Genomic DNA, 22,106 nt, shown 5'->3' on the forward strand with positions numbered 1-22,106 from the left:
TTGTGAGGATATACCTGTGCTCTAGGGTTGTTCCAAGGATTCAGTGGCAAAGTGCACACGAAGTGCATGGCCCATAGTGCTGTGTCCTGTTGGTGGTAGTTCATGTGCTGGCATATGGATTTGTTTTTATCCAGTAAGATTAACTGCTTTTTGATATTCTTTTATTTCCTTCTGGGCACTGAAAGATAAGTAACTTTGTGTCAGCTTAAAAAAAATGGTTCTTAAACAGGGATTGAAAATAGTTACTGTACTTTAAAATACTTATATTTGAATTATATGTACGTTTTTGGTGTCTCTCTAGTCCTTTTTCTTGCTACTCTTCCTAGTTCCATTACCTTTTGCTGCTTAACAATTTTGCTTTGAAAGAAAGTGATGTGAGATGAACCTGATTTTCCTGTTAGCAATACTCTCATAGTGAATTACATTCGTTTTCTAGACCTACAACCCAGTGGTGGGTTCATTAGGTCTGGGGCATGACTTGAGTGTGTATGTTATTTAACTGCACATAATTCTGGTTAACCCTCCAAAGCAATCGGCAATATAGGCAACTATTAAGGACAGTCTAAATGCAACCATCTTCTATAGCTTAATACCTATAAGACTTTCTAACTGTACTAGATCCTTAAACTGAATCAGAAGCACTACTGCCTGTCCTGCCTGCTATGAAATAACTATATGATATAATATATAGCAGTAAATCTAAAATTATAAGATTATATGATTGGTCATTAATTGCCTTTAATGTCAGCAGTTGGTTTTTAATTATAGTAATTCTGTGATCTTCAGCATAGCAATTAACAATTTTTTGTTGTCTTTTAATAAACATGGCTATGTAGGTAAATTAAGAAATTCTTATGAAAAAGGGAAGAATTAAAAATATTTTATGTCTAGTATCTCAGGTTGACTGTGAATGCTAATAATATGGAAATATAATAGCCAAAGAGTTTGTAAACTTGTCTGTAGTATTTCATATTTGTATATGAACACTAATAAATGGGAATATAATGGAAAATACTTTGTAGTTTTTATAAACTTGTCATAGTACCCAAAAGAAATATGTGAAAAAACTATTCTGAGAAAGAAAGGCTAGAAAAGGATTCCTAATATACAGAGGTGGGCAAAAGTAGGTTTTACAGTTGTGAGTATATGAAGCACAGAGCTTATTCTTATTATTTATTTGTATTCCAACTGTAAATCTACTTTGCCCATTTCTATATTTTTACAAGTTTGTCCTGTTCACTTGTTCTTACCCATCAACATCTCAGCCCCTTTTTGCCATGTCTGGCCTCTAAGCCTCGGTTGCTTAACACACTACTACGTTACTATTACTTCCTCCCTCCTGACTCCCACATTCTTTTACTTGCTGATAAGTTAGCAGTTCATTCATTCAGCAGATATTTATTGAGTAGCTCTTATGTTCCAGATACTGCTCTAGGCTCAGAGACAACATCAGTGAACAAGTGCAGAACTCCCTCTCTATGTGGAACTGATTATTGGATGTGGAAAGTGGCCAGGATGTAACTGGTACACTTGTAACCATACTCCCAAGTATTCTTGTTGATGTTGAGTAGCCACACACATTTATCATATAGTCATCATTTTGCAAACACTTAATAAAATTTTGTGCTTTTCTTTTATTCTAGATACAAACCATAATAATACTTGTGGATCTCATTATGAAAATTCGCAGCGGGGACCTGTGTCTTCTACGAGTGACTCTAGCACAAGCTGTCAGGATGCTGTTGTAAACAACTCCCCTGAAAAAGAAGCATGGCCCTTGGTCCCTGGCAGTGATCCAGAGTTGGCTTCAGAATGTATGGATGCTGATTCCGCCTCCATTTCTGAATCAGAAAGAAACATCACTATCATGGCTTCAGGGAGCACAGGTGGTGAAAAAGATGGTCTTCGGAACAGCATTGGACTTGGCTCCCAAAACAAATTTGTGGTTGGTGGTGGCAACAGCAATAGTGTGGGCCGTGGAAGCAGTACTGGGCCCTGGGGTTTCTCCCATGGAGTTGTAACAAGCACATGTCAGGTCTCTGTGGATGCTCCTGAAAACAAGTCAGAAACTAGCAACAATAGAGTGAATGCTTGGGGCACTGTAAGCTCTTCATCAAATGGAGGGGTAAATCCAAGCACTTTGACTTCAGTTAGCAACCATGGTGCCTGGCCAGTATTAGAGAACAGTGGACTTGCCCTAAAAGGGCCTGTAGGGAGTGGTAGTTCTAGCATCAATATTCAGTGCAGTACCATAGGCCAGATGTCTAACAATCAGAGTATTAACTCTAAAGTGGGTGATTCTTCTACCCATGGTACCTGGGGAAGCCTTCAGGAAACTTGTGAATCTGAAGTAAGTGGTACACAGAAGATTTCATTCAGTGGTCAACCTCAGAATATCACCACTGAAATAACTGGACCAAATAACACTACTAACTTTATGACCTCTAGTTTACCAAACTCCGGTTCAGTACAGAATAATGAACTGCCTGGTAACACGGGGGCCTGGCGTGTGAGCACAATGAATCATCCTCAGATACAGGCTCCATCCGTTATGAATGGCACTTCCCTTTCTCACCTTAGCAATGGAGAGTCAAAAAGTGCAGGCTCTTACGGTACTACATGGGGTGCCTATGGTTCTAACTTCTCTGGAGACAAATGTTCAAGTCCTAACGGCCAAGCTAATGGTGACACTGTGAATGCAACTCTAATGCAGCCTGGCATAAATGGACCTGTGGGCACTAACTTTCAAGTTAATACAAGTAAAGGAGGAGGTGTTTGGGAGTCTGGGTCCACAAATTCCCGGAGTCCATCCTGGGGAAGTGGAAACGGTGCAAACTCTGGAGGGAGTCGAAGAGGCTGGGGAACTCCTGCACAAAACACTGGCACTAATGTACCCAGCGTGGAGTGGAGCAAACTGCCTGGCAATCAGCATTCCAGTGACAGTGCAAATGGCAATGGTAAGAAGTTTACAAATGGATGGAATTCTACTGAGGAAGAGGATCAGGGTTCTGCCACATCTCAGACAAATGAGCAAAACAGTGTGTGGGCCAAAACAGGAGGTGCAGTGGACAGTGAAGGTAGTACAGAAAGCACTGGACGCCTCGAGGAAAAAGTCACCGGGGAGACTCAGAGTAGAGATAGAAGAAAAATTGATCAGCACACGTTACTCCAAAGCATTGTTAACAGAACTGACTTAGATCCACGTGTCCTATCCAATTCTGGTTGGGGACAGACTCCTATTAAGCAGAATACTGCCTGGGATACCGAGATGTCACCTAGAGGGGACAGAAAGACTGACAATGGGACAGAGGCCTGGGGGAGCTCTGCAACACAGACTTTTAACTCAGGGGCATGTATAGACAAGACTAGCCCTAACAGTAATGATACCTCATCTGCATCGGGGTGGGGAGATCCCAAGCCTGCTCTGAGGTGGGGAGACTCCAAAGGCTCAAACTGCCAGGGGGGATGGGAAGATGATTCTGCTGCTACAGGAATGGTCAAGAGCAATCAATGGGGGAATTGCAAAGAAGAAAAGTCCACGTGGAATGATTCGCAAAAGAACAAACAAGGCTGGGGTGATGGACAAAAATCAAACCAAGGGTGGTCTGTATCTGCCAGTGATAACTGGGGAGATACATCGAGGAGTGATCATTGGGGTGAGGCTAATAAGAAGTCTAGCTCAGGAGGTAGTGACAGTGACAGGTCTGTTTCTGGTTGGAATGAACTTGGTAAAACTAGTTCTTTTACTTGGGGAAATAATATAAATCCAAATAATTCATCAGGATGGGATGAATCTTCTAAACCTAACTCTTCCCAGGGATGGGGAGACCCTCCAAAGGCTAGTCAGTCGCTGGGTTGGGGGGATTTGGCAAAGCCAGTCAGCTCTCCAGACTGGAACAAGCAACCAGACATTGTTGGGTCTTGGGGAGTCCCTTCAGCTCCAGGCAAACCCTCTGGTACAGGCTGGCTGGGAGGACCTATTCCAGCCCCAACAAAAGAAGAAGAACCCACAGGCTGGGAGGAACCATCCCCAGAGTCTATACGGCGCAAAATGGAAATTGATGATGGAACCTCAGCTTGGGGAGATCCCAGCAAATACAACTACAAGAATGTGAACATGTGGAACAAAAATGTCCCAAGTGGTGGCAGCCGCTCAAATCAGCAAGCACAGGTGCACCAGCTGCTGCCGTCTGCAAGTGCCATCTCAACCCCAGAGACAGGCGGTGGCTCTGGTGAGTTGTTACTTTGTGGAGTTGTTACTTCACAGAACTGTGAATCTTGTTTCAGTTTACTTTTTAATAAAATGTGTTTAAACAGAGTATTCACTCTGCATACAGGGGCCTGTTTTACTCTAATCTAAGAGAAGCTTATAAATTAAAGGGAAGGTGTTCACCATCAGGGAATAGCTCTGTCTTCGGCAGTATTGGGTGTGAATCCTGTATACTCTGTTCTCTGTTAGGAAAGCTACAGAAGGTAGAGTAGGGAAGGTGGTGTCAACTGGGGATGCTGTACACTTTAATCAGTTTTTCAGTCAAACTGGACTTTCTGTTTTTATTATTTGACTGAAGTATCCTCAGAAATAAAACAGATATCAACAACAATACTCTAAATACGAAGTATTGTGCTATATTTGGCCTTAGAAGGGATTTATTTGAGTAGGCATGAAATCCAAGTCTATTAGATACAGTGTGTGTATGTGTGTGCCTGACACATTTGACAGTACCTTTTGAATATATTCCCACTTACCCCTCGTCACAAGGAACTGATTTCTGTCCCTGTGATGGTCTGTACAATAACATTCTCATTAAGTGTCATTGGAATGTATTGTCTTAGTTAACTGGATATGGAGTAGGAGTGTTTTCATGAACTAACCTTCCAGCACCTAATTTTTCCCCTGAGTATAGTTTATTATAGTAATTAGTTTAATTTTTTAAGAAACAGCTGTGTATCTTAAGAGGCAATCTATTTTGTTTTTTTTTTTTAACATGTTTATGGCTTTGTCTTTGCCTTGGACAACTTAGTAGTACTGCAGAATTTTTAAGAAGCATTGTCCAGCACCTATAAATATAAGATATCCAGACCAATGATGAAAAGTTGCACTCACAGTAAAAATTCTATACACTTACTATTCCCCAGCTTGATCATCTGCTTTAATTCACTACATTTGATTCAGACTTACTTGACTTTCCAGGAATTAAATTTATCTTCAAAGGAGGATGACTGGCCATAATTAAGGTTATTCAAAAGAATCTGTTCTATACCCAGAGGGCAGTTATGAAAGAAGAGGTGAAAAAAATAGTCACACATTACAGTTAAATAATGGAAAATGATTTATCTTCTTTATGTAAAACATGCCATCTCTTTGCCCATCACAGCATCCCTATTTAGTACATAAATGTGAAGTTCTTCATCTTTTGTTCCCTAAGTATTCCTTATTGCCTCTGATTCCACTGTACCTCCCTACCATGTGCTGATGACTTCTTTTCCCACACTTTCTAAAGGCTGGGGTGAGCCCTGGGGGGAGCCTTCTACTCCAGCCACAACTGTGGATAATGGTACTTCAGCATGGGGTAAACCCATAGACAGTGGTCCCAGCTGGGGGGAACCCATTGCTGTGGCATCCAACACATCCACGTGGGGCTCCAGCTCTGTTGGTCCACAAGCGTTAAGCAAATCTGGTAAGTTATTGATAATCCCCGGTAGCTCTTTTGTAGCAGTGGTGAACTCTCATTGAATATAATTAATTGGATGATGTTTATGTCATTGTTAAGATACCCATGTATCATTATACTAGATGATACTATTTGATTGAATATGTAACATGGGTTGCCCTTTTATCTTTCCGAATTTCCCTATCTTTTCTCATTTTCCTTAGAACTGCAACTATTAATGATTTGCATAATACTTCACTAAATCTTAATTATATTTTACCAAATTAGATTATCTGGAAATAGTCAAGCAACTTTCAGGCTATCCAACATGAGAAACCAAATATAATAGTTATGGGGACACATATGCAAACTGTCTGGCTCAGATTTCAGATGATTCCCTGAACATTATGCAGAAAATGAGCAAAGTTCAGGAAGTATCCCATCATTCAGATAAACATGGTCACTTTGCCACAGATTGTGTATGAATCATCTCATAGAAATTCCAAAAGCTAAGTGTAGGCCCAGGATAATTTCTGTATATGGCTTGCAATACTTTTGGTCACTCTTCCTGCAAATATGTATGAAAAAGAACTCTTCTAAATTTCATCCATTCTCTTTGCTCTGTGCTTCACCATCCAGATTAAGTGATTGTGAACAACAATGCCGTCATTGACCTGTGTTTAGGAACACACTGATTCACGAAAGCATGGAAGATATTTTTTTGGAATTTTTAACAAAATAAATTGTTTAATGAAACTTTTAACTTGGTATATAACATACACTCCTGCTATGCAAATCTGGGAAGGGAAAAACAAGTGGGGTTTTTTAGCTTGTTCCTGCACCTTACCCTGTTAATGTATGCTCATCCTCCAGAAAGAATTGTTTTATTAAAGCATGTTTCTCTTTGTATTACAAATCCACAACCAGGGCCAAAATCTATGCAAGATGGCTGGTGTGGTGAAGATATGCCACTGCCTGGAAATCGCCCCACTGGCTGGGAAGAGGAAGAGGATGTGGAGATTGGAATGTGGAATAGTAATTCTTCTCAAGAGCTTAACTCATCTTTAAATTGGCCACCATATACAAAGAAAATGTCATCGAAGGTAAACATCTCAAGAGCAGAACCCTTGAAACTTTAAATTCCAAAGGTAGTTTTCCCACAGAAATGTAGTGTTCTGCCTTCCCATTTATGGCAATCAGTATAGTCCAGGCAGTCCCCAACTTAGGTATAGCCTCTTGTATGGGCAGCCACCTAGGAAAACATAAGACCACAGGAACTTCCTTTCTCCCCACTGCTACAGCTTGGGATTTCTCTTCTCCTCCCCTCTACCTGTGCTGCCTGGGACAACCCTTCACACTAGGGTGGTGCCTGCAGTGGTGAGGAGGAAGAGAAGGACAAATCTCCATGTTGACTCTTGTCATCCCACTGCCAGTTCATCTCCCATTCCACCTCCTCACCTGGAGTCCCCCAACCTCCCCTGTACCCAGAGTTATCCTCCTCCTTATCCATCCATTATCTTTGTCCTTTCCCATCCCCAAAGGTCCTGTGACAAAAATTCCTAGGAATGAGCCAAGTTCATTTTTGTATGTGGATAACGCTTTTATATGTGGATAACGCTTACTCCCAGACCTGACTATACATCAGAATCATGTGGGATTTGTTTTACATCCCAAGTCTGTTGTAGTTGGGAAATTGAGCCACATTTCTTGTCCTAGACAAGCTTCCCAATGCTTCTGCTGCAGAGCCAGGCTTAAGAACCACAAGTTTGGGGTACTGGTTATTACAAGGTAGTGTTGGATGCTAGTGTCCTCCTCTCCCGGAGACCGTTTTCAAAATCTGTGCCTAGTCTCCCAGGTGACTCTAATGCATCCTCTCCACCTTGTTTGAAAACCATTTCTTTCTGAGAAGTCTTAAGAATCAGCTGATTACCAGGGTACCTCTCTACTAATCCTGGAATTCTAAGTCTAGGACCTGCCATTTTCATTTAAAAATATTTTTTATTTGGTTGAATTTGTCTGTTGCCTTACCATATGGCTTATGAAGTGCTTTCCCATATTTTACATAAATCATTTGATCTTTTTAACCTTCTGAGGTACAATACTGAAGAATTCGAGCCTGGAAGAGGTGGTGACTTGCCCAAAGTTTCATAACTGGTAAAGACAGAGCAAGGACTTAAGTTTAGGTCTTCCAAGTCCAAACCCTGTGTTCTTCCCACTGGACCATGCTGTTTTGTGACTTTGTCTTTCCTTACAGGGTCTGAGTGGCAAAAAAAGGAGAAGGGAAAGGGTGTGTAGCCTTTTTACTCTTTCTCCTTTGTTTCTGCTAGTAAAAATCTTTTAGAAAGCAACTGCAAACATTTATTTAGCCTCTGCTGTGTGCCAGGTACTGTGCTTGGTGCTGGGGGTTCAAACACTAAGATATGAGCAGCACCTTCAAGGAGCTCTGAATCTATCTAGTTCGGGTCATTAGAAGCACTCTTAAGCACTGTCGGCTTTAATTTGGAACATACCTGGGGGTTGGGGTATTGTTAAGCAAAATAGTAACCTGACATCACCAAAACGTAGAGTTTCTGGAAAGTGAGGAGATCTGGCTCCATGGTTAGATTAAGGGTAGATTATAAAGGGTTTTCAATACCATGTCCAAGAATTTGAACTTTAGTTTGTATAACTATGGAGCCAATGAAATTGAATGGAAGGTAATATCAGTTTGATTTTTAAGATTAATTTCTTTAAAGAATGTTAACCAGTTATAGAATGAAAGATAGATTGGAACAGAGGAAAAGATCAGAGTTTGGGATCTAAGATGAGAAGCTTCCACATTCACTCAGGTTAGAGAGGAAGGCCTGGATTGAGAAGGAAGAATGGATCCATAGTAGAAAGTACTGATTTGAGAGACATTTGTAATAGAAGGACAGAAGGCCTTGGCAACCAGTTAGTCTGGGGGTGGGTGTAAAAGAGGAAAGGAATCAAACACAACTTCAGAACCTCATAAAGGGTTAGGTGCTTGCTTCAGAGACCTGCCTTTACAGGGGAGATTAAGCTGTGTTCTGTTCCACGGTCAGAAGGAATAGGTAGTAGCAATGGGGAAGGGAAATTCAAGTACCAGACAGAATGGTCCTGTGAGTTTCACATAAGCAGGGGACGTTGATCTCTGTGGCTTTCAGCCTCCCTGTGTACCACCCTGCTAATCATGGACCATTCATTCTCTCAGCTCATGTCCCAATGTAGTTTTGTATGGCCCAAACCCCAACTAGCATCAGAAAGCCAACACCAAATAGGAGGAACCCCAGTTTTAGCTGCTGCTGGGGGTAGTGTGTTGTTAGCAACACAAATTGAAATTTTAAAATATCATATGGAAATGTGTTTTTTGAGTATAGAGTACATAGCATAATTAACTTATAAATTAAGTTAGATTCTTTGGACTAACCTGAGAACCTAATGACTCTTTTAACTTTGGTTTGGTATGAGAGTTGTACAAATCCAAATTGTAATTTTTTCCTTCAGAACACAGTCCATTTTTAAATTGGAAACTGTCTAATAAACAGTTCTCTATTCAGGAGACCTTTTTTATGGGTCGCTGAAGCCCTTTGCTTCTGTCTTTTCCTTCTGACTGCTTGCTTTTAGAGATTTCTCTGTACATTACAGCTATACCAGAGGACTGGAGCAAAGGAAGTTGAAAGTCAAATAAGTTGATTTAAAATTATTAACAACTCTGTTAAGAGTTAATTGGAGGACAAATTGGCTAAGAATAAGAGTTGGGAATTGTCTTAAAGTTTATTGATCCATCACTATACCAGATAAATAGAAATAGCTATGGCGTCTTTCTACTCTTTTATTTTACAAAGGGAATGATGAAGGGTGGAAACAAACAAGAAGAAGCATGGATAAATCCATTTGTTAAACAGTTTTCAAATATCAGTTTTTCGGTAAGTATTTTCCTAACAGCCTCTTCCTCCTTTAATGATGGTCTGTAAATTTACCCAATTTTTTTTTTTTTTTTGCTTTCAAATTAGAAAGCAAAAAAAATTATAATAAAATTTGCCACCAAGGCTTTGTTGTTCTAGTTTGAGCTAAAAAAAAATATGAGCACATATCTTACTTTAAAAAATTTTATTAGACAGTAAAAAATGAGGTTTTATGTTTCACTTGAATTGCACAATGAAATAAAAGTAAAAATTTTTATTTTTTATTTATTTCCATTGATAAATTAAAGTCTGCTAACCTGCTGCTTTTTCTTAACTTCAGAGAGACTCACCAGAAGAAAATGTGCAGAGCAATAAGATGGACCTTCCTGGAGGTAAGAAAAAATTAAATCAGTTTCAGTTTATATATGTCCTTGATGGACAGACATGTCTGTGACGTGATTCTACTGAAAGAGCACCTGCCTGGGCCATGAGAGAGGAAACCTAGGTTCCCATTGCAGAATTGGTGTGCCTTTAAAGTATGAATCACTGCAAAGCTAAGGTAGTGGTAACATTAGTCTGAAGCGTGGAATTAAAGAATTTTAGGCAGGAAAATGGCATTATTTGGATTTGTGTTTTAGAAGAATAATCTTGACTATAGATTGAAGGTATTTTAGGACACAAAACATTGGAAACAGAGAACAGAAAGATACTACACATAGCAAAACCAGTTAGAGATTTGTTGCAGTAGCCAGTAAGAATTTTCTGAACTCCAAGTGAAGATAGTAGGTGTCAAGAATCTAATTCAGTGGAGATGTGTTAATTAGAATCAACAAAAGTTGAACCAGTTTGTTGTGGAGGGTGGGGTAGTAGATTTGATAAAAGGTCATCCCATGTGTGCTTGCCTGGGCAGTTTAGCAATTGTTGTATTTAGTCTAAATCTAGGCAGGAGAGAGAAACTACAGAGTAATGTGAGCAGGAGAAGTTTAATATAAATAAAGAATTAGTATTAGAACCCTGACCCGATGGCTCAGTTGGTTGAGAGCATCATTCTGTGTGCTAAAAGGTTACAGGTTTGGTTCCTGGTCAAGGCACGTGCCCAGGTTGTAGGTTTAGACCCTGGTCAGGGCATGTATGGATACAGCCATTCTGTGTTTCTTTCCCCACCTCCATTTCCCTCCCTCCCTCTTGTCTCTCTAAAATCAATAAACATACCCTTGGGTGAGGACCTGAAAATGTATTAAGAATTATTGAGTAGTATTAGAGTAATGATGGTTTGGTCAGTAAGAGGTAAAGAGAAAGAATATGTGGATACTCTACAGAATATATGAAGAGCAGATAAAAGGAGAAGTCACTATCTTAGGCCTGTGAGAGCATGCCCAAGGAAGAGCCCCTGCCCCCACCCCACTTCACCCCAGGGCTGTGATGTAGACTCTTGTACATGGCCTCAGCTCAGTGCATGACAGAGAAGTCACTGAGATGCCACCCTAATGGGATTATAGAAAACCCACCTTCTAGGAGAGGTACCTCACTGGAGCCATTGCTCCAGAACTGCCTAGGGCTGCTGCTGGGAGCTGCTAGCCAGTGGTGAGCAAGTATGGCAGGGGCCAGGGGCCAGGAGCACTGCCTATGCTGTAGTAAAGAGCACTGGAACCAGGAGACAAACTTTTTTCCTACAATGTCTCTCTTGTACTCTCTGCTGACAGAGGTTCATGTTACCTAGCAAAGGAAAAAAATATATAAAGTACTTCATTCAGGAAACTAACCACATTTCTGAAATGAACCTATTCTAAGAATCTTTTCATTTTGTTGAAAGTTTTTCTTTTGCACTTTCTTGGAATAAGGGTAGTAAGTATTGTGATGGTGGTGTCAGTAACAGACATCTCAAAGGACAGCAATTGCTACAAAGTGATAGATGAAGTTGAGAACAGAAAATATGGAAAAGGAGGGCCAGGGAGATGGAGAAAGATGTTCAATTCTATGTGACTAGGAAAAGAAAGATGCCAGTCTCAGGACCTGTGAAGGAAGATCAGATCCTGTGGGGAAAGGCGCTTGGTGTCACCTGTTAGAGCGACAGTGGGGCTTATTAGCAGGCAGTTAAAGATATGGGACTGAGCTCAGGAGTGAAATCAAAGCAATGTATTTATTTGATGAGCATGTGAACGGGAGTGACTGTCAACACCTTGGAAGCAGATAAGTCTAAGGGAAGTACGTTTTTAGGGAGAGAGTATACTCAGTGTCTCTGTTTTGACTGAGTTGGCCTTGGTATAGCCCAGCATTGAAGAAACACAAGGAAGTGGACCCAGCTGTGGAGAGAAGGGAAGAAACCAGGATAGGCATGTGGTAAGGGCCTGGAGGCAGAGAGTAGTGTCCATGTTTTAAAAATTTGTTGAAGTAGGTTGGTAGCTGGGGGGCTGGCTGTTTCAAGCAAAGGTGATTTTTGCAGGATGGGAGTTTCCATAAGAGGAGGTCATATTTGTTGCAGAGAAATCAGAATGAGATTAACGGACAGAGCAAGGCCTATTTGGCCTCCAGCCTCAACATATGCTGGCAGGGGTGATAGTAGGAGTTGCAGGCACTAGACTGGAAGGCATGGAGCACATGGAGGGGTGTCTGGCACACTAGGTAGCAGTCAGTTGTGCCACTGCTGTTCTTTCTGGTTACTGGAAACTCTGTTTATTATAAAATTAGCCAGACTATAGATGACCAAAGATGACTCAACCTTCTCTTCACTGGTCTATTTTCAAGTTTATTGGTTCAGTAAAAAAAAAAAAAAAAAACAGTATTTGCTAAGCCCAGTTTTGGGAAATTAAAGATAGACTAGAGGCAAGTGTGTTTCTTATGTCCTTGTCAAGGCAGAAGTCAGTTCAGTGTAGGAAGGGAGTATTTTGATTTCTATTGCAAATTTATTTGAAACCGAATAGGTTAATTATTTTTCTACTTGATGACATAATTTCTTGTATTTATTAGGAATGTTACAAGACAAACGAATGGACATAGACAAACATAGCCTAAATATTGGTGATTATAATCGAACGGTCGGGAAAAGCCCTGGTTCTCGGCCTCAGATTTCCAAAGAGTCTTCCATGGAGCGCAGTCCTTATTTTGATAAGGTAATTTGTTTGTTTGTTTTACCCCTGAGGCTAATAAACCAATACATGTAATAGCATAATTTTCTCATTATTGTTTTAAAATGCTAATGTAATATAAAGTGTTATAATCCACACTGAATCCTCGTATTGGATTTATAGTTCATTGTCCTTTCGATGTGTTAGCTTATCATAGGGATTGCATATATATTTTCTTCTTAATCCCATAAAATATGTTTGGTTTCTTTTTGTGTGTTCTAGAATTAACACTAATCTGATCTCTTCTGTTTTCTACCTGTTTCCTGTTGATGCTGGAATGTCATGTGACTTCTCTTCTGTTCCTGCAATGATTTCTCCCTTCCACTTGTTTGCTTGGCTGGTGTTGCGCATCTTTCTGTCTGTCCAATCAGGATGGCATTGTAGCAGATGAATCCCAAAACATGCAGTTTATGTCCAGTCAGAGCATGAAGCTCCCCCCTTCAAATAGTGCACTACCTAACCAGGCCCTCGGCTCCATAGCAGGGCTGGGTATGCAAAACTTGAATTCTGTTAGACAGGTAAGTCCACATGTATATTTTAGGCTCTCTATTGAATGATTTGTAGAAACAATAAACTCTCTCTCACGTCTAGTTTCTGTGTTTAAATCAGTAGTGTGATGTGGTAATGAGCTGTTGGTCCCTGAAGGACACCTGGCTGTTTGTTTTTGTAGAATGGCAATCCTAGTATGTTTGGTGTTGGAAACACAGCAGCACAACCCCGGGGCCTGCAGCAGCCTCCAGCACAACCTCTCAGTTCATCGCAGCCTAATCTCCGTGCTCAAGTGCCTCCTCCATTACTCTCCCCTCAGGTTAATAAACTTCCATGATAATTACCTTCTATTTGCCTAGAAAAGAACCATGAATAATTTTATATTTGAATGAGAATGCTGCTGATTCAGAATTAGCTGTTACTACAAAAGGACATAGAGAAAGGGGAAGAAAATGAGTCAGAGGTAATTTAAAATTTACCATTATCTTTCATATAACATCTTAAGGAGGGTAATACCAAAGCACATTTGCTGATTTAAGATTCATCTCTGTCATCTTTTAATTAACTCGTGAAGGAATTTGTGAGCAATAAATTAATAAAGCAAATAAAACAGAAGGTACATAACCTCCCAAATAGTGATCCACAAGTTTAATTACTGTATTGATAATTTAAAATACACAGTGCATTTAGCTAGTTTGAGTTATTTTATCACACTGTTAACTTACCATTGTGATCCTAAGGTTCCAGTTTCATTGCTGAAGTATGCACCAAACAACGGTGGCCTGAATCCGCTCTTTGGCCCTCAACAGGTAGCCGTGCTGAACCAGCTATCCCAACTAAACCAGCTTTCTCAGATCTCCCAGTTACAGGTAAGTAGACTGTGATAACCTCTTATTTGGTATACATTCAGTGAGTGTCCACAGGTGTGCTGGGCTGTACAGGCAGTATTGTAGTCATGACCCTTATGGAGTTTCCAGTCTTGTCAGTGAAGAAGGTGGTGAACCTAGAGGGTGGGCCCAGCTGAGCGTGGGGTTGCATTGATGGTGGGATGTTCAGGAACAATTTCCCTGGAAGTTTAGGTTGAATGAAAGCCTGAATTCGACAGACTGATTGGAGACCAAACTACCATAATCACTCTGCAGATTGCTAACCTACTGTGGCATGATACTGACAGCCTTTCTGCAATCTTCCCTGCAGCGATTGTTAGCACAGCAGCAAAGGACGCAGAGTCAGAGAAGCGTGCCTTCTGGGAACCGGCAGCAGCAAGACCAGCAGGTAGAACAGAGCCTTCCCCTTGCTGTGCTGAAACTCATCTCATATATCACTTCCCTTGTAACAAGACTCAAAGTGTCTTTATCAAAACAATGAAATGCGTTGTTTATTAAGTCCTGATTGCTTGGAGTTATATCAACTGGTACATGGTGACCACCTTGCTGAGCAGAGGAAAGGGAAAGAAAAAATGAAGAGGGATATGTGGGTATCTGGAAAGACTCTTCACAATTTTTCCCAACTGTTTTGTCATTTTAAGGGTCGGCCTCTTAGTGTGCAGCAGCAGATGATGCAACAGTCTCGTCAACTTGATCCAAACCTGTTGGTAAAGCAGCAGACGCCGCCATCTCAGCAGCAGTCACTCCATCAGCCAGCCATGAAATCTTTCCTTGAAAATGTCATGCCCCACACTACACCTGAGCTGCAAAAAGGGCCATCACCAATAAATGCTTTCAGCAACTTTCCTATAGGTGGGTGTCTCCTTGGCCAGTCACTCAGCCGATGTGTGGGTCTCACAAGCTTAAATTCTTCTGCCCGACAGGTCTGTTCCCTTGTGAAGGCTGCAGTAGTCCTTTAGCTATTCCCTCTTCTAGGTTTAGCCTGTCTTTGTGCTTCAGGGGACATGCTTCCTGCTCTCCATTTAAGAAAACCACACTATTTCAAAAATTCCACACTCATATTTTAAGTGGGTTAGAATAAAGATAATATTTCTTTTTAAGAAGTATTCTTTATTAAAGAATTCTTTATTTATTATTCTTTAATAATAAATATTATTCTTTATTCTTTATTAGAATAAAGATAATATTTCTTTTTAAGATCCAGATATCTTAATGATAAGGGTATGAAGGGGCAGGCCAAAGTGACTGTTATTTAAAAGCAGCACACAAGAGAAATTTTGAGCAGCACCGCTCTGGTGAGTACAGTAACTCAACTGAGTACAGTAACATTGTAGTTTTCAGAACCTGAAAATTTGATTATTATCTAAACATTTATAAATGATTATTGAAATAAATGTAGAAAATGGGGGTGGGAGAAGGGATTGGCTTTATCACATTTGCTTAGTTTTCCCTTGCCCTTTTCTCGCTGTGTCTCCAGAATTTTATTCCTTCTCGAAATTTGAGGCTTACATGTGTTCCCCTTCCTTAGATCCCTTTTCTTCTTGTGCCTTTTGATCCTATCTGACCTTGTTTGTTCACATCCTGTTCATTTTACTTTTTCTTTCCCTTTTCCATTACAGTGTTTCTTGTAAAGCAGCTCTGTTTGTTGCTAGCCCAGCTGTGTTGAAGATAGTTAGCTACCTAGCATGTCCTGGGCTATGAGCAAGACTGGAACCTGCCATGGGCCCTGCTGCTGTTTGACTCTGGCCAGGCTGGTACTGCCATGGACTCTCAGTTGAGACCTAAATTGCACTTTGAGTCCTTGGACTTTAGCTCTTTTTACAGTCCCAGAATCAGTTCCCTTGTCAGTTACCACTGCAGGTGAACATTGTGGAAGCCATTGGTAGCGACTAGATCAGGGGTGTCAAACTCATTTTCACCAGGGGCCACATTAGCCTTGTAGTTGCCTTTTAAAAAGGGGCCAAAATAATTTTAGGTCTGTATAAATGTAACTACTCCTTAACAGTTAAGGAGTTAAAATTACATTTGACTCATTGAAGGCAACCACAAGGCTGATGTGGTCTCCAACGGAAATGAGTTTGACACCCCTGGACTAGATGATCCCAGAGATAGCAGTATATGTAGTAGTAGCAAGAGAATAATACCCAAGGACACTGAGAGGTTTTGGTCTCACTAGTGAAGAGAAATAAATGATTCACTGGTTGATTGCATGCTTGACATGTATGTAGGGCCAATGAGGAGATAATTTTCTGTATATGGATTTCCTATCCGGGATGGCTTTATAATAAGCAAGAGCTACTTTTTCCTGATCAAAATAAATCTGCTTAATCTGTGCAAACACCAATATGGTTCTCTAAATTAGCCATTGGAAAACTACAGCCTGTTGCCTGAATTTGGCTAGCTGCCTGATTTTGTAAATAGAGATGTATTGGAATACAGCCACACTCTTTTTAATCCTCACAGTAGGACATTTTTTTCATTGCTTTTAGAGAGGGGAACAGGGAGAGACATCACTGTGAATGAGAAGCATTGATCATTGCCTCCTGTACACTCCTAGACTGGGAATTGTACACACCTGAACAGGGAATCAAACTTGCAACCCAGGCATGTGCCCTGCCTAAGAACTGAATCCACAGTAGGACGACATTTCAGCCAACTGAGTCACACTGGCTAGGGCTAGCCATGATCTTTTGTTAATGTATTTTCTATATCTGCTTCTACCTTCTAAAAACAGTCACATAGAAACACTGAGACCTTGTGGTCTGCAGAGCCTAAGATATTTACTCTCTAAACCATTAAAGAAAACATTTGTTAACTCTTGGATCTAATGGTGGGTCCAGAAACTAGCAGCTATAATTGATCTCTTCAAAAATAGGTATGAACTCTGGCTAATGTGGCTCATTTGGAACTTCATCCAGGGGTGTCCAGTCTTTTGGTGTCTCTGCACCACACTGGAAGAAGAGTTGTCTTGGGCTACCCATTAAATACATTGTGACACATAATCACAAAAGGAATCTCGTAATGTTTTAAGTAAATTTACAATTTTGCGTTGTGCCACATTCACAGCCATCCTGGCCTACATGTAGCCTACATGCCTCAGGTTGGACACCCCTGCAAGTTTGGGGATTCAAGTCCCAGTCAGGGCCCATACCTAAGTTGTAAGTTGGATCCCAGTTGGGGTGTGTACGGGAGGCACCAGTCCGTGTTTCTCTCACATCTGTGTTTCTCCATCTCTCTCTTCCTCTTCCTCTCTCTTTAAAACCAATTAACATTTTAAATAGGTATGATATTAGAGAGTTTGTATTATTAAAATTTTAAGTCTGACAATATCCTGTGGACTGTTGTCAGATTAAAATATTTAAAATTATTATTTTTTTAACTTTAGAAAATTTTGGCTTTATTTTTAACAAGCATGCCAAATGAATCTGATGTTGATTTTTCCTGGATCACAGTAGAAACACTGGAGTAATGGGTCAGTTTTCTGAGCCCAGTATTGAAGATAGACATTTCTTTCATTCTTGTTCCATGGGAAGTCTGACATGTCAGTATCCGAGTTGGAATAAATTGCTTTTTAGGGTATATGGTCTGATCCTAGGTACAGTTGTTAGAGCAGGATAGTTTTACTTTTAAATGATAGTCTTTATTGGCTGGTCAGCCAATTGAAAAAATGTTTGGTTTGTAAGCAAAAGATAGTAACTGGAAGTAACCAAAGATAATTCTTCATTTATGGTACTTTTAGGAAGTAGGCGAAGAGATATATCTTATTAGAGATGAACTTACAAACTTTAATATTTTAGCCTTCTTAAAATTTTTCTCTTATTTTTCCAAGAAATTTAAAAATAAAATTATAAGGAGAAATAGTTTCCCACAGTTAAGGCAGTTTTATAACAGTAACAGTTTTATGGTTTGAAAACATATGAGTATCAGAGTAGCTACTTGGGATTTCTCTGTGTTGCTGTCTGGTAACCTACCTATGACTGTTTCCCCCCACTCTCTTTCTGCATGACCTTGGATGGGGGAGTCTCAGGTGTCATCATTTGGCTGGGCCACATTTATTAAGGGACTTAGGCAGGATTGAAGATGTTAGATTATTACATATGTTTTTCTAGAAAGTGGCAGTGGTATCTGAATAAGAATGTGCTATATTTTATAAAGTTTTTTAAAAGTATTTTATTTTTAAGGCTTGAACTCAAACTTGAATGTAAATATGGATATGAACAGTATTAAAGAGCCACAGTCAAGACTAAGGAAGTGGACTACAGTGGACAGCATTTCTGTGAACACATCTTTGGATCAAAACTCCAGCAAACATGGTATAAAATACATTCTTTCTTTTAAAAAAACAAAGCAAAACAAAGTAAATCTGTGGAATACTAAATTTAGGCCTTTATTTTAAATATATGTTTTTAAAGGCCAAATTCTCTTAGCACCTTTCCTCATTTTTAAAAATGCTTTATTAGTAAAAGTTAAACCAAAAAAAACACAAAATTAACCTTTCTTATGTTATTGTACAAAATAGATATCAGATTACACATTTAAAAAATTACTTCCCGCCCTGGCTGGTGTAGCTCAGTGGATTGAGCGCAGGCCTGCAGACCAGAGGATCGCGGTTCGATTCCCAGTCAGGGCATGTGCCTGGGTTGCAAGCTGGTTCCCTGCAGGCCAGTTCCCAGTAGGGAACGCACGGGAGGCAACCATACATTGATGTTTCTCTCCCTCTCTTCTTCCCTTCCCCTCTAAAGATAAATAAATAAAATCTTGAAAAAAAAAGTTACTTCCCTTTTGATGGTCTTCTGGGGTTTTGCAATTGATATTATTGTTTTAATGTTCTACTTGTTAATATTTATGCAGTTTAATGTGATGTAGAGTATTCAGAACTCCCACCACAGTTTGATTCCTGTCAGTTTCTTATATATATTGATACATTTTCTTTATATATTTGGTTGATAATGTGTAAATAACATAGATTCAATATTTTCATCAGTTACATTTTTAAATGTTTTAATTTTAATATTATCCATTGATTTAGGCAATGTTAATGGAGTATCTTCTGCTTTCCCAGGACTGTTCCAAGTACCTGGAATGCATAGGTGCACATGTACATACACACAATTAAGTGTATGTAAGTAAGTAAAAACGTAAATGCATGGAATAGTACAAATAGTATAATAATGTGAAACCCATTGGAGGATTAAGTCAGGAATAACGATGATGGGTGGGGCAGGTATGCAGAGGCTTTAGAGAGATTCATCATGAGAAATCATGAGCAGAGCCTTCAAGTTCACCAGATGAGTGAGGAGAGAGAAGACAATAAAGAGAGTATAGCACATGAAAAGGTCAAAGACAGGCAGGGCAGTATGGTAAGGGTTCTGGCACATCTGGAGGTGAAGATCAATGAGAGAAAGAAGGAAGATGAAGATGGAATTACAGCAAATGTAGAACAAATAATGGAGAACTTTTATGTCACAGATTATTGTAAACATGAAAAGGGTAGCTATCTAGAGGCATATATGATTTAACGAAGTCTAACTGAGAGGTAGGGGGCAGTGGGCACAAGAGAGTGCATCAGAGAAAGTGTTAGAATTCAGGACTAACTGAATGCCCTCTGCAAACATTAATGTGTCTGTAAGGTGCTTCTTACGCATCTAGACCCCTTCAGTGTAACCCCTGGATCTTTAAGACTCGGCTCAAAAGTCATTTTCAGGGAGACTTCTCTAGGCTCTGTGCTCTTTATATGTCTCTATCTTGTATGTGTCCATTTAGGCCTGCCTCCTCACAGGACATTAATTCCTGGGGGAGAGTGCCTAGCTTTGCTTATTCTGTAGCCCCACTGAGCACGGTTCAGCACTCAGTGAACATTTGCTGGGTTAGAGGATGAGTGGATGGTAATGCATTTAATAGCAGAGTAAATGCGGAAAGGAAAGCAGGCCTGGTGTAACAGGTAACGAATTGATTGATGTTAGACTTATTGAGTGTGATGTTTAGGGGGAGATATCAGTGTGGAAAAGACCAGTAAGAAATTGAAGTGGTGGCCTACTACTAAGAAGGGAAATCTGAGCTAAAATAAGATTTGGTGTTCATCAGAATATTGAGGTTATGGCCATGGAGGAGGTTGCCCAGAAGGAGGGAGCATAGGGAGAAAACAACTAGGACAAAACCTTAGAGGTACTGAAGAAACCGGAAAGGCACTGTCCAGGAAAATAGGATGTGGAGACCCAGACAGTGTTTCTATCATAAGGTTTTTTGTCTTCTCAGGTTAAAATAAATTTTCCATGTCTGTTTTGTATATCTGAACTTTAGCTTCTTTGTAAGAATGAAATAAGCCCTTCCTTTAACTACAGTTTTAGATGTAATTTATGTCACCTACTGTTGACCCTTGAACAACATGGGGGTTGGTGTTTCAACCCCCTGCCCACCGCACCTCCTCCTGTCAGTGCATTTGAAAATCCGCTTAAACTTTTGACTCCTCCGAGATTTACTGATAGGCTCTTCAGTTGACTAGAAGCCTTACCAATAACAGTTGATTAACAAATATTTTTTTAAGATCTTATTTATTTATCTTTAGAGGGGAAGGGAAGGAGAGAGGGAGAGAAACATCAACGTATGGTTGCCTCTCATGCATCTCCTGCTGGGAACTGGCCTGCAACCCAGGCATGTGCCCTGACTGGGAATCAAACCGTGGTTGTCTGGTTCGCAGGCCCGTGCTCAATCCACTGAGCTACACCAGCCAGGGCTGATTAACAGATATTTTTTATGTTACTGTGTTCTTAAAGTGAGGTAAGCTAGAGAAAAGAAATCATTATTAATAAGATGATAAAGAAGGAAAAATACATTACACAGTATTTATTTGAAAAATATCCCTATGTAAGTGGACCCTCAGAGTTCAAAGTCATGTTCCAGCGTCACCTGTGTTCTCAAGTGTTCAGTACACTTACCTGGGACAGTCTCGTTCTTGTTACTGGTTTGACTCTTACCTCAGGAGATGCGTGCTTCTAACACAGTGGTATTTTTCCAGGGTAAACCCAGCTCTGTTTGCGTAACCTAAAGCTATACCTCATGCATACATTTTGCATTTCATTTTTCTGGTGTTCTCTCATTCAGAGAGTAGTAGAATATAATTGGACTGCAGTTGCTTTATTTATTTATTAGATTTTTCTTTATTGATTTGAGAGACAGGAAGGGAGGGTAGAGAGAGAAAGAGACATCAGTTTTGTTGTTTTGCACTTATTTATGCAGTCACTGGTTGATTCTTGTATGTGTCCTCACCAGAGATTGAACCTGCAGCCTTGGTGTATCAGGATAACGTTCTAACCAACTGAGCTACTCAGCCAAGGCCTGTAGTTGCTTTATATGCCAGGCCTATTTTTTAAAAATAAAATGAAGTTTTAATAAGTAGAAATTATTGCTAAAAAAGGGAGGGAATACTTTTATCATCTAAGTACCTGCATAAGAATTAATTACTTGAAATTTGGCAGCTATGCTTACTTACTGTATTACTTGTACCTGCTACTTTATTTATATCCCACTTCACTCCCAAATGGTTTTAATTCTGCTTACATAGAAGAAACATGGTTTACTCAAAAGTAGCTAGATGAGGAAGCCAGAGAAGAGAGGAAAGGGCTTTGGTGGAATGGCTACATCAGCGGTAGGTCAGTGCCCACTGGCAAATAGCATGAGGGCCTGTCATGGTCCTGCTCTGCCATCCCTGAGTGACTGGTACAGAAGTTTGGATATTGTGACCTGCCTCCAGGAGAACCTGTGTTACAGGTTCACAAAGCTAAAGCAACATTCATGATTCTGCTGCCTTTTCTTTCTTTATTTCTTTTCTTAAGATTTTATTTATTTCTTTTTAGAGAGGGAAAGAGGGAAAAAGAAGGGGAGGGAAACTTCAGTGTGTGGTTGCCTCTTGAGTGCCCCCTCTGGGGACCTGGCCTGCAAACCAGGCATGTGTTCTGACTGGGAATCAATCTGGTGACCCTTTGGTTCGCAGGCCAGTGCTTAATCCACTGAGCCATACCAGGCAGGGCAGTTTTGCTGTCTTTTACTAGA

At 40.2% G+C, this 22,106-nt stretch overlaps 1 protein-coding gene across 8 annotated transcripts in view; it reads left to right on the top strand.

Annotated features, from left to right (window-relative positions):
* TNRC6A (trinucleotide repeat containing adaptor 6A) overlaps positions 1–22,106 on the top strand; it is a 100,503-nt gene that overhangs the window by 67,952 nt on the left and 10,445 nt on the right. For 4 of the 8 annotated variants that reach the window (XR_008392732.1, XM_037127421.2, XM_053671775.1 and 1 more), the window contains 13 exons: positions 1,644–4,232; positions 5,502–5,678; positions 6,579–6,754; positions 7,906–7,938; positions 9,497–9,577; positions 9,897–9,948; positions 12,524–12,666; positions 13,053–13,199; positions 13,352–13,489; positions 13,911–14,039; positions 14,368–14,445; positions 14,699–14,909; positions 18,239–18,370. Coding sequence is in view for 7 of the 8 variants with exons in the window: in XM_037127421.2 (XP_036983316.2) it covers positions 1,644–4,232; positions 5,502–5,678; positions 6,579–6,754; positions 7,906–7,938; positions 9,497–9,577; positions 9,897–9,948; positions 12,524–12,666; positions 13,053–13,199; positions 13,352–13,489; positions 13,911–14,039; positions 14,368–14,445; positions 14,699–14,909; positions 18,239–18,370 (4,086 nt within the window). In the remaining variant the exon portion in view is untranslated. The remainder of the gene's footprint in view (positions 1–1,643; positions 4,233–5,501; positions 5,679–6,578; positions 6,755–7,905; positions 7,939–9,496; positions 9,578–9,896; positions 9,949–12,523; positions 12,667–13,052; positions 13,200–13,351; positions 13,490–13,910; positions 14,040–14,367; positions 14,446–14,698; positions 14,910–18,238; positions 18,371–22,106) is intronic. The other 4 variants (XM_053671772.1, XM_053671771.1, XM_053671774.1 and 1 more) reach the window with 4 other exon arrangements.

Source organism: Artibeus jamaicensis, unplaced genomic scaffold, assembly GCF_021234435.1.
Source record: "Artibeus jamaicensis isolate MK-2021 breed Jamaican fruit bat unplaced genomic scaffold, CSHL_Jam_final contig_700, whole genome shotgun sequence".
In the NCBI taxonomy this organism is placed as follows: domain Eukaryota; kingdom Metazoa; phylum Chordata; class Mammalia; order Chiroptera; family Phyllostomidae; genus Artibeus; species Artibeus jamaicensis.